General features: G+C 42.9%; 1 protein-coding gene across 1 annotated transcript; it reads right to left on the bottom strand.

Annotated features, from left to right (window-relative positions):
• Positions 1–2,233: 2,233 nt before the first annotated feature.
• Positions 2,234–6,765, bottom strand: PEBP1 (phosphatidylethanolamine binding protein 1). The gene is made up of 4 exons (XM_081539748.1): positions 6,529–6,765; positions 5,306–5,415; positions 4,813–4,913; positions 2,234–3,205 (listed from the first exon to the last, which is right to left on the bottom strand). Exons 1-4 carry the CDS (start codon positions 6,661–6,663, stop codon positions 2,988–2,990), a joined length of 564 nt encoding a protein of 187 aa, XP_081395874.1. The 5' UTR covers positions 6,664–6,765; the 3' UTR covers positions 2,234–2,987.
• Between the last annotated feature and the right edge of the window lie 12,173 nt (positions 6,766–18,938).

Raw genomic sequence — 18,938 nt, 5'->3', positions numbered from 1 at the left:
ACAGAACAGACTCCTGTGTCTCTCTGTTCTAAAACCTGTCTTATAGACACACTTTTGTGTAGACTTTAGGAAAGTGAGCCATTTGTAGACATGATCCCTGTATGTCAGGTCAAGTTTATTCATCTGTATTAATCCATTTAATCTCAACAGATCATCTTTCGGTTCTCCAAAACCCTTTGAGGTAAATAAGGCAGATTAATGATTCCTTCCCACCCATTTTTTCACATGAGGATGCTAAACCTCAAAAGGAATTTGTGTGCAAGTGGGTGAAGTGGTGATGAGCTGCCTCTGAGGCGAGCTGCATTCCGAATCAAAATCCCCCACTTTCTAGCTGGGTGCCTGAGGGCAAATTCACTTCTTCCAATTTAGTAGGTGAAACAGGGTATCCCCTTGCTTCTAAGGTTATTAATATATGCTTTCATATGTATTCTTTTTTATGTGAATTTCTTGTGCGTACACTTCACAATTTTGGTTGGGCTGCTTACCTTTTTCTGAATCATTTATGAGTCTGTACCTGTTTTAACAAGGAAACTAACAGATTACTATAATTCCTCATTACTCTTTAGATTCTGTGAGTATCGAGAATCAAAAAGAACACTGTGGGTTAGCAGATTAAAAAAACTCTCAAGGAAAACAGGAGTTTAGAGAAAAAGAATAAATGATTTTAAATATACATAAATATCAAAATGTCCAAACAGGTAAAGTTTAAGAAAACTGGTAAGCAGACAGAGAAACAGGTGCTTTCATATACCACTGACATGAATATAATCAGTGATCTTTTTGGAGGGTGGTTTATCAGTATCAGAACTGGAAATGCTAAGAATTTACCCCACTAAATTACTCACAAAACCATTTTATACATATAGAAAAGTTTGCTGAAGCACTCTTTAAAACAGCAAATAACCAGAAATAATCTAACCATAGAGGGCACTAGACTGGTTAATTATGGAACATCTATAGAGTAGATAATTTGTTCAAAATAATGATATGAATTGTGGTGACCTGTTACCTTAAGACATGACATGAAGGTACATTAGCTAGGAGGAACAGTACAGAACAATGTATACCAGTGTATATGACTAATTTTTAAACGATATATATGCAGATATATGCTGATATGAGTATTTACATTTGCTTCTGAAAGAAAACAACTGCTAACTGCCATGGAGGAGGCTAGGCATTTTCTTTACCATTTGCCTTGTCTTACCAAGTGCATGTCTTACTTCTCACATTTAAAAAAATACTTATGTGTGTATGTATTTGGTTGGGTCTTAGTTGTAGCATGTGGGATCTTTCAGTTGCGGCATGAGGGACCTAGTTTCTCGACTATGGATTGAACCCAGGCCCCCTGCATTGGAAGCTCAATCTTGGCCACTGGACCACCAGGGAAGTCCCTTACATTTATTTTTAAGGGCAATAGGGTAGTCATTCCCTTTATAGCTTTTGTTTTACAAAATAGCTTAAAAATTGAATTTTAAAACCCTGAAGCTAAAAAAAAAAACTACTTTCTCCCTTGCTCGCTCCTAGAGATTACATGAGGCAACACTTTCCAACAGTTTTTTCAGAGGAGCAAGTACTACAGCCAAAGGTGGGGAAAGGCCCAGCCCTGCTGACACCTGCAAAGTCTGGCCAAGATGCCTCTCCACCACAGATCAGGTCAGTGAAACAGACCTCTGTCTCCCCTCCCCACCCTTTTTTGGTACTGATCTATATGGATCACAGTCGGAACAATGAGCAGCATGGACTAACTTCTTAGTCACTGTTACGGTTTCTATACTGAACTACACCAAGAGGGAAAGTTTTCAAACAGCTTCACTCTCAAGTTAGAAAGGACCACTTACAAAATACAAAGGTGCTTTACAGGCAGTTAAGACTTGGCCTAAAGTTCTGTGATTTTTTTAAGACCTCCAGTTTTAATAGTTGCTCCTGCTGTAGTGTAATGGCACGTATATAAGTATGAACCCCCTGTATGGTTCCTAAATCAAGTCTCAATCATCACTGCTAATCAGGGAAAGGGGCTACTCACTTAAGAGATGGTCGGGTTTTTTTTCTTTTTGGCCTGCACATGACTTGCAGGATCTTCTCCCTATGAGGGATCAAACCCAGGCTCCCTGCAGTGGAAGCATGGAGTCTTAACCACTGGACTGCTAGGAAATTCCCTAGAGATTGTCTCTTGATGTCTCATTATTTATGAAACCCCACACCGAAAAAGGCAAAGTATCTGGAGGCTGGGTTCATCTACACGGTGTTTTTATTTTTATTAAACTATAAGCAAACAGCAAAATTAACACAATATTCACCAACTCCAGACCAGCTTTCTTTTTCACACCAAAGAGTGATCAATTTAACAAGCACAGACTTTCAGATTTCTGATAACCTCTTACCCAACCCTGCTGCTCATTTAGATGGCCAGGCTTTAACAGCAGAGCAACTTCTTCTCTGGAGCTTTTTCCAGTATTGCTCTTTAAAGGAGCCACAGTGGGACACTGACATGCAGTAACCAGCCTGAGACGTTAGGGGTTAGTGGACATGCCGGCCCTTGGTTGTCTTGGTGAGACAGAGCCATAAAAACACGTGCCAGTAGGTGCCTTCACACACAACTCTGTGCTCAGGCTCACAAAGGCAGAGGCAATCAATCTCTTTTTTGTTTTCAACCTCCCTTAAAGATTCTTTGAAGCTCTGTTCTAATACTGCAGACCTGGTCTTTTTACCAGAATTTTTTTTCTTCTTTAAAGTCTGGGTTGTTGTTCTTGTATTAACATTTTTATAAACCGCATCACAGTACCAAAGAATCCCCCACCAAAACAGAGTTCAAATTGGATCAAAACATAACCCCCTAAAATTATACAAGACAGGCAGAAGGAAAGAAAAGTCACCCTAAATCTAAATCTGACCGGTCAGGGCTTGGGCAGAGAGATGGGGGAAAATCTACATGCATCACTAAACTGAAACACTGTTTGGGAACTCTGGGACGGTCTCCATCTCCTCTACTTCCCAGACAGCTGCTCGTAGAGCTTGGGCACATAATCATCCCATTCGGCCTGGTAACACGTGCCGGCCACTGGGGTCCCAAGCTCGTACTTTTTGCGGAAAGAGGCCACCTTGAATTTGCCACGGTGGTCTCCAGATCGGTTGCTGAGAATGGGCTCGTCACACTTCAGTGGTCTTTCCTGCTCATAAACCAGCCAGACGTATCGGTGCAGGCCTGGAGGGAGAGGCGGGAGGGAAGACATACACATAGCTAAGCATCTGAGAGGGAGATGGAGATGTCACCCATTTTCTGAGAATGCACCAACTCAAAGGGACCCAGATCACCCCGTTTATGAGAGGGGGCTAAGTTCACTGCAATTTTATTCACAACAGCCTGGAGGTGAAAGCACTCCAAATGTCCATTGACAAATGAAAAGATAAACAAAATATAGTATATATGTACAATGGAATATTATTCAGCCTTAAAAAAAAAAAGGCAGGAAATCCTGTCCCATGCTACCACATGGATGAATCTTGGAATGGTTCTATCAATACATATGGCATGGATCTTATATGGAGCTACTGAAACTTTCTTTCAGTATACTGCTGAAAAACTGCTGATTAGAGTATAGAAGTTTTCAACCATTTTGGACTTCTATAACTCAACAATTCTACTCCTAAGTATTTACCCAAGGAAAATGGAAACATACCCATAAAAGGACAAGAATGGAAACAGCAAATTTATTCATAATATCCAAACACTAGAAATACAAGCCAAATGTCCAGGGAATGGCTACACAAACTGTGGTATATTTGCCCAAGGGAATACTACCTGGCAATGAAAAGGAGCTACTAATCTCACAATAACATGGATGAGTCTCATAGACACTACCTTAAGTCCAGAAGACCAGTCACAAATGCATACTGCATGACACCATTTATAAGAATACAAGAACAGCAAGAGTAATCCATAGCAAGAAGAGCCAGAAAATGATTAGCTCTGGGGAAATTTAACTTAAAAGGTCCCTTAAGAACCTTCTGGGGTGATAGAAACATCCTACATCTTATTTCCCATGGTGCTAATATGGATGTATGCACTGGTCAAAATTCATTGATTAAACCCTTCCAATCTGTGTGTTTTATTATATGTAAATTATACCTTGCTGAACAAATGTGAAAAGGAAAAAGAAGTGTCACTGAAGCTCTTTTTGTTAACGAGAACACAGCTGCTACTTGAGAGAACTGCTTTATTCTCATAGGTATACTTTCCATAATTAAACTGCCTGATTTTATAACTGGCTCTAGAGAACTTAAAAAGATGCTTGGGAGAGAGGTCCCTCTTATGAATGTATGAGAGGGCTTTGAGCTTCTGGGCCTACAGATAAAACACCAGGTCCCTTGTCAGGGACTTTCTTGTACCTCTTCAGAGTGACTTATGGCTGAACAGTGTGTACAAGATCAAGTGTTCTGCCCTACTCCAGTTCCTTGTTTCAGGAAATGGAAACACCTGTCAGGCACGACAGATGATAACAGCACATCTCCCACCATTAGCTTAGGCAGCACTGATCCAACTTGGCGAGGTCCAATACACTATTCTCTAAAAGAATGTCCATCTAACCAGTACCCATGGTTCTGGCCACCTGACACTACAATGGATCTGAGTGTCCCTGACAGGCAGCTGCTTCAGAGGGGAACTGAGTTGCCTAAAATCTTCACTAGGGTAAGGGCTCTCATAAATATAAGACTCTAAAAGCTAGACTAAGATCTTGTAGCACTTTATATCAATCCTAATATGCACCCAGGCTCCCCTCCTATCTCCTTTCAAATGCAAACTTTACTGACCTGAGCTCTTGGGAGGCCCAGAGCCCACATAATCGGAGAGAACCGTGCCACTGCTGATGTCGTTGCCCTTCATGTTGACCACCAGGAAATGATGCCATTCCCTACATGGAGGAAGAGAGGACCATCAGCATCACAGGAAGTCAGTACACACTCACAGGCAAAGTCAGCCAACAGAACTTTAATTAGGGACACCAAAATCTGAATTTCATGTAATGTCCACATGTCACAAAGTATTATTGCTCTTTTACAAATGTTAAAGTCATTCTCAGCTCATGGGGCTGTACAAAAACAGGCCTGGGCAGATCCAGCTCTTGGCTATTCTAGAACCTTGCTCTAGGGAGCAAAAAGCACACTCAGGTTTAAGCATGGAAGTGAACACCCCAAATCGAGTCTATTTCTTCCCACACAGCATGTCCAGCAAGGGACTTACACAGTGCAAGAAGCACTGGGTTACATTGCATGATCTGCTATTCCCTATCTTTCTCCAACTTGCCTGTATTTGGGGTCCTTCCTGCTGGGAGCATCCGGATCTGTCAAGACCAAGGTGTACAATTTACCTGGATCAAGGCCATCCCATGTAATGCTGGTGGGCCGGTTCTTAACCTGTAGGAAGGAACAGATTCGGAGCTTAAAAGTCAGAAATGCTGAAGAAACCAGCACTCTTTCTTTGACCCTGGATTCCTCAAAGGTCAAGCAAAGAAAATTATTAATAAAAGCTTAACTGTACTGACTCTACTAAGAACCCGGAACTGATGTTTAATATACGTTATTTATTTTAGTCCCAACAGCATTATGGGGCTAGTATCCCAGCACGTTATTAACAGAAAGAAGTGGGTCAGGATTTCAAGGGTTGCTGACTACAACCTTACATTATTTGGAATGACACAATCTCTCGACTGGAGACCACATTATCTGGGGCCTGCTGAAGTGAAATCTGAATTAAGTGGATATTTAAAAGGGCAGAGAAAACCAAGATGGACAGACGCAGACAGTGAGTTTGGCAAAGAGGCTGCCAGACGGGCCCTTTACACACCCCAAACAATAAACTCTGTAAACATCTGAATTAATACACCATCTGAGCACTGCTGCCCCGAAGCTTCAGGACCAATTACTGGCCACGGTGTCCGGGCACCTAGTTCCCCCACTTGCAGCAGCCAGAACCTGGTTAGGCCTTAGCCAAGTTGGGGGGGGGGGGTGGTGTCAAAGGCCAAACGGTAAAACAAGCCCGTTACCCTCGAGCCTTCCAGCTGCAGAACGCACCTACCTTTAGGTGGCTTCCAGCTCCAGACAGTTAAAAACAAAAGAGGAATCACAGGGCCCTGCTGCTCACTGGTTACATAATGCGTCATATGCCCTAGGGAGGGGCTTCTACTCCCCATACTGAGGCCTAAAATTCCGGGCCGGGAGGGGACGCTCTGGGGGCGTGAGCGGCCACTGCCCACTTCCTCCGGGGGAAGGCCTGCTCCTCGAAGTCCCAGGAGAGTGTATCAATTTCTTCCACAGGGCGAGCCCCGCCCGCCACGTGCCAGGTTCCCGGCGCTGGTTAGCGGGAGGGAGCGGTCGGCAGGCCTGCGGCTTGGGCACAGCGACTCTCTTCCCTGGGTGGATCCGGCACACTAGAGGCCGGAACGTCCTCCCCACTTCCACTGCGTCACCGACCCACCGACCTGAGAACCTCCCAGCCTCCAGCAGCTGCACCCCTTCCGCCCTCGGTACCTGGGTGGGTGTCAGCACCTTGCCCAGTTCGTCAACCTCCACCCCGCCGTATTTGACATGCAGCGGGTGCTGCGGCCGCTCATCCACTTCCTGCAGGCTCAAAGGCCCGGACCACTTGCTGAGGTCCACCGGCATCGCGGAGCCGAGCAGTGAGACAGCAGAGAAAGCGGCTTGTGGACTCGCGCAGGGTAGGAGCACGGACTCACAGGAGTCTGCAGCACACTACCGACGTAACTCAAGCCACACGGCCGAGGAGGGCATGCGCCTGAACCACCGCCGCACCCAATCCCGCCCCTTCAGTCACCGGCGGGGTGGGGCCCCACTCTGCCCTCTGATTGGCCGAGCCCGGTACCGCCGGTCGTCCGGCTCTCCCGGGTCAGTGCACCAGACTTGGCCTTGGTTTTTGCAGAGGGATAGCTTGCTACTCGCTGCTGGAGGGGTTCCCAAGAGTTATGACTGAGCTTGCAAGACTGTTTCAAGAATTGCGATTGAGCTACTTTCTATTTTTTTAAAGCTTTTTGCCTTTTTCTTTGTTCAACCTTATAAATGCAGAAATGGTAAGGCCTTGCTTTTCTCTCGCACTTCTTAAAGCAACCCACATTGCCCCGCCTCTTTGTACTTCAGCGCATGCTCACTGGCTTCGGTAACGGCCTGGAGAGGGTCTTGGGGGGAACTTGTCAGCGCTGTTATCAACCGGCAAGAATGTTTGCACATAGCGTTTGATTCTCCTATCCCTACTTGCGTCTGCCTGCAATGCGGGAGACTCGGGTTTGATCCCTGGGTCGGGAAGATACCCTGGAGAAGGAAGTGGCAACCCACTCCAGTACTCTTGCCTGGAAAATTCCATGGACGGAGGAGCCTGGTAGGCTACAGTCCATGGGGTCGCAAAGAGTCGAACACGACTGAGCGACTTCACTTTCTGTCTGCGCTGTTCTCAGCCGGCAAGAATATTTGCACATAGCGTTTGATTTCTCCCATCTGCACTTGGTCTTGCGAAGATTTGGGGGGGATTTTTTCTTTTTTGAGAAATGATTTTTTAACATGTGAAACGAAGAATGTTGCTCACCATCTAGTGTGTTTTTTTTAATAAATTTTTATTGGAGTATAGTTGCTACCATCCAGTTTTAAAAGAATGAAGTCAGCCACTGCAGTCCCCGACCTACAATATAGGGTACCCTGAAAGGTATTCAGGACAGAACGAGGCACTTTGTGCTTTGGGGAAGAAAAGGCAAAACCATTAGATAATTAGATATATTCTAGGAGTTTTTTTTTTAAATTAATCCAGATTCTTGGATCTTTCCATACTTTTTTTAAAAAGCGCTAAAATCATAAACTATTTGCCCCTAGAAGCAACCTTCTACTAAGACTTAAGCTTGATCGCACATACCCCTTAGCCAAAATTACATATGTACTGGCTTCTCCCCCTTCATCTTCCAAGCAGTTCCTCAGAGCTATGCTGTGCATTTTTGTTTTGTTCTGTTTTGTTTTAGTCAACAAACCATAGTTACTATTCCTCCTTTGTTGACAAGTGACTCTGCCTCAAAACTGCTTTCGTTGTGGCCACCAGATGCTTTATTTTTGCTAAATATGATGGGCACTGTTTACTAGTCCTTACCTAATATGACCTTAAGGATTCCCTGGTGACTCAGACGGTAAAGAATCCATTTGTAATTCAGGAAACCTGGATTCAATCCCTTGAGGAGGGCATGGCAACTCACTCCAGTATTCTTACCTGGAGAATCCCATGGACAGAGGAACCTGGCCGGCTACCGTCCGTAGGTTGCTAAGAGTGGGACATGACTAAAGCGACTTAGCAGTATGACCTTAGGACAGTTTTTTACATTGATCATTACCCACCCCCCAAGTTGTTTGTTGTTTTTAGTTACTACTAGGAAATAATACAAGTGCTTTGTAGAAAATTAAGATTAAAAAAATCCAAAGAAATAATTAAGAATCGCTTCTATTCCACTATTTATACATAAACATCGGTAACAATTTGGGACATATCTTTCCAATTTTAAAATTATGAATACAAATAATTTTGTTCTGTTTGTTCACCAAAACAATTACATTTACTTTACCATTGTAGAATATTTGCATTAAAAATAGATCTTCATGAGACTTCCCTGGCAGACCAGTGGTTAAGGCTTCTCCCCAAATGCAAGAGGTGTGGGTTCAGTCCCTGATGGTTGGGGAAATAAGATCCCACATGCCTAGCAGCCAAACAACCAAAACATAAAACAGAAACAATATTGTGACAAATTCAGTAAAGACTTTAAAAATGATCCACACCCCGAAAAAAATTTTTTAAAAACTTCATTATTTTAATGCTTTTGTCCACTCTAGAGGCACCACAATTTATTCACTTCTTTATATTGGACATTTGTGCTTTTTTGTTGTTTTTTCATTTTACAAATATCACTGAAATGACTGTATGTGAGAGAGAGAGAACTAGAACCACTTCCGTTAAAGCAGTGGTTGAAAGTGAAAGTCACTCAGTTGTGTCCGACTCTTTGTTGTCCCATGCACTATACATTCCATCAATTCTCCAGGCCAGAATACTGGAGTGGGTAGCCTTCCTCTTTTCCAGAGGATCTTCCCAACCCAGAAATTGAACCCAGGTCTCCTGCATTGTGGGCAGATTTTACCAGCTGAGCCACAAGGGAAGCCCAACAATTCTGCAGCGGGTAGCCTATCCCTTCTCCAGAGGATATTCCTGACCCAGGAATAGAACCGGGTCTCCTGCATTGCAGGCAGATTCTTTACCAACTGAGCTATCAGGGAAGGTGGAACCAGCCAAACTATATGTACTGACCATCCACTGTGTGCCGGTCAGCCTGCTCCCATAAGGACTGCTGCCATTACCAACTGCATGCTCCCTATAGGTCAGTTCATTCCAAGGATGACTAACATTTACCAAGCATCCACTGTATGTATACCCCAATAACAACAATTATCATTACTAAGCACTACATGCAAATCAGTGTGCTCCAGTGAGAACAACTTCCATTACCTGATGGTTATCACTTCCCCATGCCAGGCCTTGACCGAAGACCTTGATGCTCAGAGTTTCATTTCAGCCTCACACCAATCCACTGCGGGAGGCACTGCTCTTCACCCATTTCATAGATAAATAAACAGACTTGGAGAGGTAGAAGTGACAAAGCAGGTTGAAAGGCCACCTGGCCCCCAATGTCAGATGGACACAAAGTCCTTAAGCATGCTTTAGCTGGAAGTGCTGGCAGTAGATGAGGCAAGCATGGTCTTTGACTCCAGAAAACTTTCCACTGGTGAAGGTTTATCAGTAAATCACCATTATGACCCTGCCCGGTCGCCATGAGAATGCAACTGTCACACCTCTGACTGCAGGGAGAGAAGTTGGCTAGGGCCCCAACTGCTGGTCTCTGCTTTGAGGCCAAGACTACGCTTTGGCAGACTGCCCCCAGCTCATGACCAAGCTTGGCAGGGTCAAGCTGCCACAGCTGTGAGGCTCAGGGCTTCTCTGTGGTCAGGACTAGCTTGCCTGTTTCCTTGGAACTGCACCTCAGGCTAGGTTGCTACCTTCCCTGGCTCAGGTTCTCTCCCCATTTTTTCTCTCCTAATAAATTCCTTGCACATTGAGTCCCATCTTGTCATCAGCTTCTCAGATGACCAAGAGTGACACTCCCAAGTTTAAGAGACAGTATGAGGACTACCTGCAGTGGAAGCAAGCTTGGGGTGTGTTTGAGGGTGCTGGGCTTGGACCAGTGAGCAGACTGGTTTTGCTAGAATGGGAGATTTAGGTAGGGGCAGATGGATGACATAGCAAAAAAGGCTGAAAGGACAGGGAAAGGAAAGTCCTTTTATTTATTTTTTTAACATATAAAAAATTTTTAACCATCTTTAATATACAAGTGGGCTTCTCTGATGGCTCAGTGGTAAAGAATCTGCCTACAATGCAGAAGACTCAGGTTCGATCCCTAGGTTGGGAAGATCAGCTGGAGAAGGAAATGGCAACCCACACCAGTATTTTTGCCTGGAAAATCCCTTGGAAAGAGGAGCCTGGTAGGCTACAGTCCATGGGATTGCTGGAGTCAAACACGACTTAGTGGCTAAACCACCACCATTGATATACAATTAATCAGCCAAATAACATAACCTGAGGGCACAGGAATGGAAATCAGAATGCATTCACAGTTCTAATTCATCACCTAGTACCTATGAAACCTTGGGCAAGGGGAACAGGCAGAAGAATGGCTTCTCAAAGATGGCCACATCCTAATTCCCAGAGTCTGTGAATATATTCCATTGTATGACTAGGGGGGATTATGGTACCAGATGGAAATAAGGTTGTTAGTCAGCTGACCTTAAAATCAGGAGATTACCCTCAATTATCTGAGTGGGCCCAATGTAATCACAAAGGTTCTTAAATGGGGAAGAAGGCAGGCTTGTTAGAAGGAGAGGGATTCCGTGTGAGAAAGACGTGACGAGCCATTTCTGGTTTTGCCAGAAGCCAAGGAGTGCAGGGAGCCTATAGAAGCTGAAAGAGGCAAGAAACCAGATTCTTCTCTAGAGGCTCCAGAATGAATGTAGCCCTGCTGACACCTTGATTTTAGTCCAGTGAGACCCATCTCAGACTTTTGACGTCCAGAACCATGAGATGATAAATTCACATTGCCGTAAGCCACTAACTTTCTGCTAATTTGTTGTAGCAACAATAAGAAAGTTATACAGAATATGACCTTTCCTCACTAAGCCTCAGTTTTCCTGTCTCTAAAATGTGTTTATCAACACCTCTGAAATGATCATAGTGAGAATTAAATGAAACACAGGTGGTGTGCTTCATACACAACCTAGCACCTCCTAATGGGAGGCTATTACTATTTTTACATTATATAAAACTCATAAATACATAAAATTAATTAACTAATTGATTAATAATCCAACCAACCGAAAGCAATGAGCATCTTGCGATTTTCCTTCCAGACTTTGCTGTATATAAATGTGAATGTGCATATATGATAGTTTGCATTCAATATGAACTGGGTCAAATTATACATACATGCTACTGTGTAATTTGGTGTTCTTCACTTCCTCCTGTCATGTCCATTAATAAACTACTACAGCAACATTCTTAATGGCTGCACAGGATTCTATTGTATTTATCGATCGCTTGTTTAAAACACAATATTTCACATTTGGGAATACTTAAGATGATCTCACTACCAGGCTCTAGAAACATCTCACAATATGTGTTCTTTTACATGTATATATTCTTTACATGTACACTTATTTGGTTGGTGTTTGTTTTCTCCTAAGGACAAAAATCATAGAAGTGAGCCAAACATTTGCATTTTAAGGTTGGGATACCATATTCCATAGTGTGTGGAGTCTCTGTGACTGATTGATTTTTAAGCCAAAAGGAAATCTTGTGGTCAACAGATTTACTCTGTTGTGAGTTTGTCTTTTTTTTTCTTTTTTTTAATTTGGCTGTATTGAGTCCGAATTGAGGCAGGCAGGATGGGTCTGCTCCGTAATTGTGATGCTCAGGCTTAGTTGCCCTGTGACATGGGGGATCCCAATTCCCCAACTTTAGACTCATGATTTTAACAATATATAGAGAATATATCCGATCCACATAAGAACACAAACTTCTGTATTATCACTTATTTAATATTCTATGTTGAACATTTTCTGTTACTAAATACATTTCAAAAAATTGTTTTTTAAAACAACTGTCAATTATGATGTCATGAATAATTTGATCATGTATTTGTTGTTAGATGTTGAGACTGGTTATCGTTTACCCTCCCATAGTTTAGGAAACTGATGTTCAGAAAGCCTCAGGGACTTGCCAAAGGCTGAAATACAACTGAAAGGAGAACCTGTCTGGTCTGTGGGGAGAAGACTTCTGCCAGCCAGAGCAGCGGAGCCAGGCACACCTGCAGATGCCTCCGGAAAGCCTTGTTTTTGTCTAGAAACCAAGAAGTGCCTTAAAAATCCAGGTAAAAGCTCAGCCCTTGGGGCCTTTTGGGGCTCCTGGCATTTACTGCTTACTCAGGTCACGGGAGAGGTCTTAAAGGAGGTGGAGAAAGCAATTTTTTAGAAGAAAAGCAATGTTAGTATTTATGGACACACATCTACTCTGTACACTTGCCTTTCTGGGTTGTAAATTGTCTGTGAGTCTCAGCAAGGAGCTTTTGTAGGGCTGCTGTGGGTAGACTAGAATGAATGAGCCTGTAAAACCACAGGCTGTTTTTGTTTGTTGAGTAAGGGCAGGAAATTCACTGATGTGGTTATTCAGTGGAATGGCTTCATTCCAGTTTTACTCTTGTGCTTCTGCTAGGGAAAGTGTTTCATAAGGGAGGCCTGGACAAAGATAAATCTCCCACCTGTGGCCAAAACTTGAGTTCATAAACTGTCATCAAGGCCATGTCAGTGACCTTGGAACTGTGACTCCAGGGGTCCAGGCTCTGGCTCTTGGCTTAGGGGATAGATTGAGACATTGTTCTAGAAATTGACCTTCAACTGGTTTCCAGCATCCCACTTGTTAGGTTTTTTTTGAGATTTTTGCTTTTCCTCTACGAGAGTTTCAAAACATTTTAAAACACACTTTCATTCCCATTGGCACCTTCTGCATAAAATATTTTAGGAGAGAGGCAGAAAATTAATTTTAAAAACAAGCAAATGCTAGTTCTTCAGAAAATTAAAAATGGAATTACCATATAATTCAACAACCCCACTTCTGAGTGTAGATCCAAAGGAACTGGAATCAGAGTCTCAGAGAGATCTTTGTAAGTCGTGTCTACAACAGCCTCATTCACAACAGCCAAGAAGCGGAAGCAGCCAGTGTCCATCGACAGATGAATGGACAAAATGTGGTGTATGCATAGAATGGAACACTCTTCAGCTTTATAAAGGAAATGCTGACATAAGCTACAACATGAATGAAACTTGAGGACATTATGAAATAAGCCAGAAACAAAAGGACAAATACTGTATGATTCCACTTACATGAGGTATCTAACGTTTTCAACTCATAGACACGGAAAATAGAATAGTGTTGCCAAGAACTAGGTGGGGAGGAGGGAATAGGGAGTTGTTTAATGAGAATCAGTTCAGTTCAGTTCAGTCGCTCAGTCATGTCCGACTCTTTTCGACCCCATGAATTGCAGCACGCCAGGCCTCCCTGTCCATCACCAACTCCCCGAGTTTACCCAAACTCATGTCCATCGATACTGTTGCAGTTTTGCAAGATGAAAAAGTCTCAGAGATTGGTTGCACAGCAGTCTAGTATCATAACACAATAGAATATTATTCAACCCCCCAAAAGGAATGAGGTGCTGATATATGCTACCATGTAGATGAACCTTGAAAACCCTGGTATAAGTGAAAGAAGCCAGACACAAAAATCAAATATTTTATGGCTCTATTTATATGAAATATCCAGAATAGGTAAATCCACAGACACAGAAGGCAGATTGATTGTCACCATGCCTAGAAGGAGTAGGAAATGGAAACTACTACAGTTTTATTTTGAGGTGATAAAAATGTTCTGAAACCTGATAGAGGTGGTGGTTGTACAGCACTGTGAATGTGTTAAATCCCACTGCACGATTCACTTTTTAATTTTTATTTACTTTTTGGCCATACCATGTGGCATGTGGGATCTTAGTTCCCCCACCAGGAATCAAACCTGAGCCCCATGCAGCACAAGCTCAGGGTCTTAACCTGAGCTTTTCCTGGACCACCAGGAAAGCCCCCCGTTCACTTTAAAAATGGTTAATTTTTGTTACATGAATCTTCAGTTCAGCTCAGTTCAGTTGAGTCGCTCAGTCGTGTCCAATTCTTTGCAACCCCATGGACTGCAGCACGTCATGCCTCTCTGTCCATCACCAACTCCTGTAGTTTACTCAAACTCATGTCCATTGAGTCGATGATGCCATCCAACCATCTCATCCTGTGTCGTCCCCTTCTCCTCTCGCCTTCAATCTTTCCCAGCATCAGGGTCTTTTCAAATAAGTCAGCTCTTCGTATCAGCTGGCCAAAGTATTGGAGTTTAAGCTTCAACATGAGTCCTTCCAATGAATATTCAGGACTGATTTCCTTTAGGATCCAACTTTAGGTTGGATCTCCTTGCAGTCCAAGGGACTCCCAAGAGTTTTCTTCAACACCACAGTTCAAAAGCATCAATTCTTCAGTGCTCAGCTTTCCTTATGGTCCAACTGTCACATCTATACATGACTGCTGGAAAAACCATAGCTTTGACTAGATGGACCTTTGTTAGCAAAGTAATGTCTCTGCTTTTTAATATACTGTCTAAGTTGGTCATAACCTTCCTTCCAAGGAGTAAGCGTCTTTTAATTTCATGGCTGCAATCACCATCTACAGTGATTTTGGAGTCCAAAAAAATAAAGTCTGTCACTGCTTCCACTGTTTCTCCATCTATTTGCCATGAATTGATGAGATCAGATGCCATGATCTTAGTTTTCTGAGCCTTAAGCCAACTTTTTCTCTCTCCTCTTTTACTTTCATCAAGAGGCTCTTTAGTTCTTCTTCGCTTTCTGCCATAAGGATGGTGTCATCTGCATATCTGAGGTTATTGATATTTCTCCTGGCAATCTTGATTCCAGCTTGTGCTTCTTCCAGCCCAGCGTTTCTCATGATGTACTCTGCATATAAGTTAAATAAGCAGGGTGACAATATACAGCCTTGACGTACTCCTTTTCCTATTTGGAACCAGTCTGTTGTTCCATGTCCAGTCCTAACTGTTGCTTCCTGACCTGCATACAGGTTTCTCAAGAGGCAGGTCAGGTGGTCTGGTATTCCCATCTCTTGAACAATTTTCCACAGTTTGTTGTGATCCACACAGTCAAAGGCTTTGGCATAGTCAATGAAGCAGAAATAGATGATTTTCTGGAACTCTCTTGCTTTTTTGATGATCCAATGGATGTTGGCAATTTGATCTCTGGTTCCTCTGCCTTTTCTAAAACCAGCTTGAACATCTGGAAGTTCACGGTTCATGAACTTGTTGAAGCCTGGCTTGGAGAATTTTGAGCATTACTTTACTAGCATTTGAGATGAGTGCAATCGTGCAGTAGTTTGAGCATTTTTTGGCATTGCCTTTCTTGGGGATTGGAATGAAAACTGACCTTTTCCAGTCCTGTGGCCACTGTTGAGTTTTCCAAATTTGCTGCCATGTTGAGTGTAGCACTTTCACAGCATCATCTTTTAGGATTTGAAATAGCTCAACTGGAATTCCATCACCTCCACTAGCTTTGTTTATAGTGATGCTTCCTAAGGCCTACTTGACTTCACATTCCAGGATATCTGGTTCTAGGTGAGTAATCATACCATCGTGATTATCTGGGTCGTGAAGATCTTTTTTGTACAGTTCTTCTGTGAATTCTTGCCACCTCGTCTTAATATTTCTGCTTCTGTTAGGTCCATGCCATTTCTGTCCTTTATTGAGCCCATCTTTGCATGAAATGTTCCCTTGGTATCTCTGATATTCTTGAAGAGATCTCTAGTCTTTCCCATTCTATTGTTTTTCTCTATTTCTCTGCACTGATCACTGAGGAAAGCTTTCTTATCTCTCCTTGCTATTCTTTGGAACTCTGCACTCAAATGGGTATATCTTTCCTTTCCTTTTCTCCTTTGCTTTTCACTTCTCTTCTTTTCACAGCTATTTGTAAGCCCTCCTCAGACAGCCATTTTGCTGTCTTACATGAATCTTACTTCAATTAAAAAAATAAGCAAATTCTAGAAGTCACCTGCAAATGTATTTAGGCTCAGAGATTGCTTGCATTGTTACTCTGCAATTGGCATGTGCTTTCAGAGAATGGGAAACAAAAATAGACAGATTAAGGAATACAGACACTGGTGTTGCTATTGCCAACACCCATTTCTCTTTCAATTAATATCTCCCCACTCTTCCTTTGGAATCATCCTTCTGTCACTCTCAGTTCCTGTGGTTTAGGTGGGGCTGCAGGGATAATCACGTGACCCAAGTCTGGCCAATCAAACATGGGATCCCTCTTGTCTAGCCATTGGCTCAGGGATGCACAGGTGAGTCAAGCCAAACCAGTGAGCCTCAGTTCTAGGACCTCAGGTGGAACCACTGGGAAAAAGTGAATCTCTCTTCCAGCAGTGCTGCTGAGGAGAGAATATGTCAGCCTAGAGATGTTGGTGGTCATCTTACCACCAGGACCAAAGAAGCTGCCTGGGAAAGGAGCCAATACAGAGGAAAGTAGCTCTGAGACAGTCATCAGGACATGATGACATTGACACTGACCCCTAGATGGAGCCAAGCATGAAACAAGATCTACCCTTTGACTTTTCAGATACAGGAAAGAGCCAGCAAGTTCTGTTTTGGATGTGTGCCTATTTAAGTTGAATGTTTTTCATTTGCAACAGAATGAGTCCTTGATCACTGCAGATGATCTGCTCATCAAAAAGTAGCTAGAAATAGAAACAAGGTCTCCCAAGTCACATTAAAACTCAGTGAAGCCTCATTCATTCAGACCTTAAGCTATCAAGACAGTGATTATTCAAACAGGAATCTTTACTATCTTCATGAAAAATGGCTTGCCTTATGTCTTTTTTAAAAATCCAAATCTCTGTATCCAGGAATCTGTATTTTTATTATTATTATTTTAAGATTTATTTATTTATTTTTGGCTGTACTGGATCTTTGTTGCTGTGCGCCGGGCTTTCTCCGGTCGCAGCCAGAGGGGGCTACTCTTTGTTGTGTTATGGGGGCTTCTCATTGCAGTGGCTTCTTTTGTTGTGGAGCACAAGCTCTAGGCATGCGGGCTTCAGTAGTTGCAGTGCATGGGCTCAGTAGTTGTGGCACATGGGCTTAGTTGCTCTGCAGTATTTGGGATCTTCCCTGCCCAGGGATTGAACACATGTCCCCTGCTTTGGCAGGTAGATTCCACTAGACCACCAGAAAAGTCCCTTGCCTTATGCCTTAAATAAGAGAAGCCACAGAATGCCCAGCCTGCTCACAGTCCCTGGGAGTCCATTCCTGCCCCATCTGATAGGCAATGCACAGGCCTGTCAAACCACCTGTGAACTAGCCTGGCTCAAAAAAGATGACCTACACCAATCGGATTCGACCTCTTGAATCTGCAGTAGTATATGAGGAGGAGCAGGCAGATAAGTTATTGGTAGGAGCTGGTGCAGAAAGGAGAAGATGTATAGATGGTGCAAAGGGGCCATTAAAGGAGTCTTGTGCAGGCTTGAAATCGGAGGCAGCAGGGAGTGTGGGTAAAAGAGTAAATAGTATGGAGGAGAAATGGCCCATAGATAGTGGGAAAACAGCAGATTCACAGAGAAAAATGAGCACCAAAGAGATAGCTTCCCTTCTCCAGAGCTGACCCACTCCACGAAAGGGCTCCAGGTGGGTTCCAGACTACCAGCACCCCTTCAGCAAACATTTTGTTTTTTAAAATTTATTTTATCTAGCTAAGTATAGTTGATTTACAATGTTGTGTTAATTTCTTCTATATAGCAAAGTGATTCAGCAATATATATATTATATATATATATATTATATATATATATACATTCTTTTCATGTTCTTTTCCATTATGGTTTATCACAGGATATTGAATATAGTTCCCTGTGCTATACAATACGGAGAAGGCAATGGCACCCCACTCCAGTACTCTTGCCTGGAAAATCCCATGGACGGAGGAGCCTGGTAGGCTGCAGTCCCTGGGGTCGCACAGAGTCGGACATGACTGAAGCGACTTAGCAGCAGCAGCAGCAGCAGCTATACAGTAGGACCTTGTTGTTTGTCCATTCTCTGTATAATAGTTTGCATCTACTAATCCCAAACTCCCCATCCATCCCTCCCACCTCCATCCCCTTGGCAACCACAATTCTGTTCTCTGTGTGAGTCTGTTTCTGTTTCTTAGATAAGTTTGTGTCATATTTTAGATTCTACGTGTAGGTGATAGATATGGTATTTGTCTTTTTCTTACTTAATATTCTCTAAATCCATCCATGTTGCTGCAAATGGCATTATTTCATTCTTCTTTATGGCCGAGTGGTATTCCATTGTATGTATGTACCACATCTTTACGCATTCATCAGTCCAAGGACATTTAGGTTGTTTCTATGTAACAGCTACTGTGAATAGTGCTACTGTGAACACTGAGGTGCAGGCATCTTTTTAAATTATAGTTTTGTCCAGATATATGCCCAGGAGTGGATTTCTGTTTCATGTGGCAACTCTATTTTTATTTTTTTGAGGAACCTCCACACTGTTCTCCACAGTAACTTTCTCAATTTACATTCCTACCACCAAAAGAAACACCTTATTCTTAAGGTGACCTCAGCACATCTCTGTCCCAAGAAACCAAAAGAACCTGCCCACGTTATTTTTATGTTAATCAATACTCTTTCAGTTGCAAGTGACTAAA

Source organism: Giraffa tippelskirchi, chromosome 11, assembly GCF_054371585.1.
Source record: "Giraffa tippelskirchi isolate mGirTip1 chromosome 11, T2T-mGirTip1v1.2.pri, whole genome shotgun sequence".
NCBI classification, from domain to species: Eukaryota; Metazoa; Chordata; class Mammalia; order Artiodactyla; family Giraffidae; genus Giraffa; species Giraffa tippelskirchi.
The sequence above is the reverse complement of the archived record's forward strand: the minus strand, read 5'-3'. Positions and strand labels throughout refer to the sequence as shown.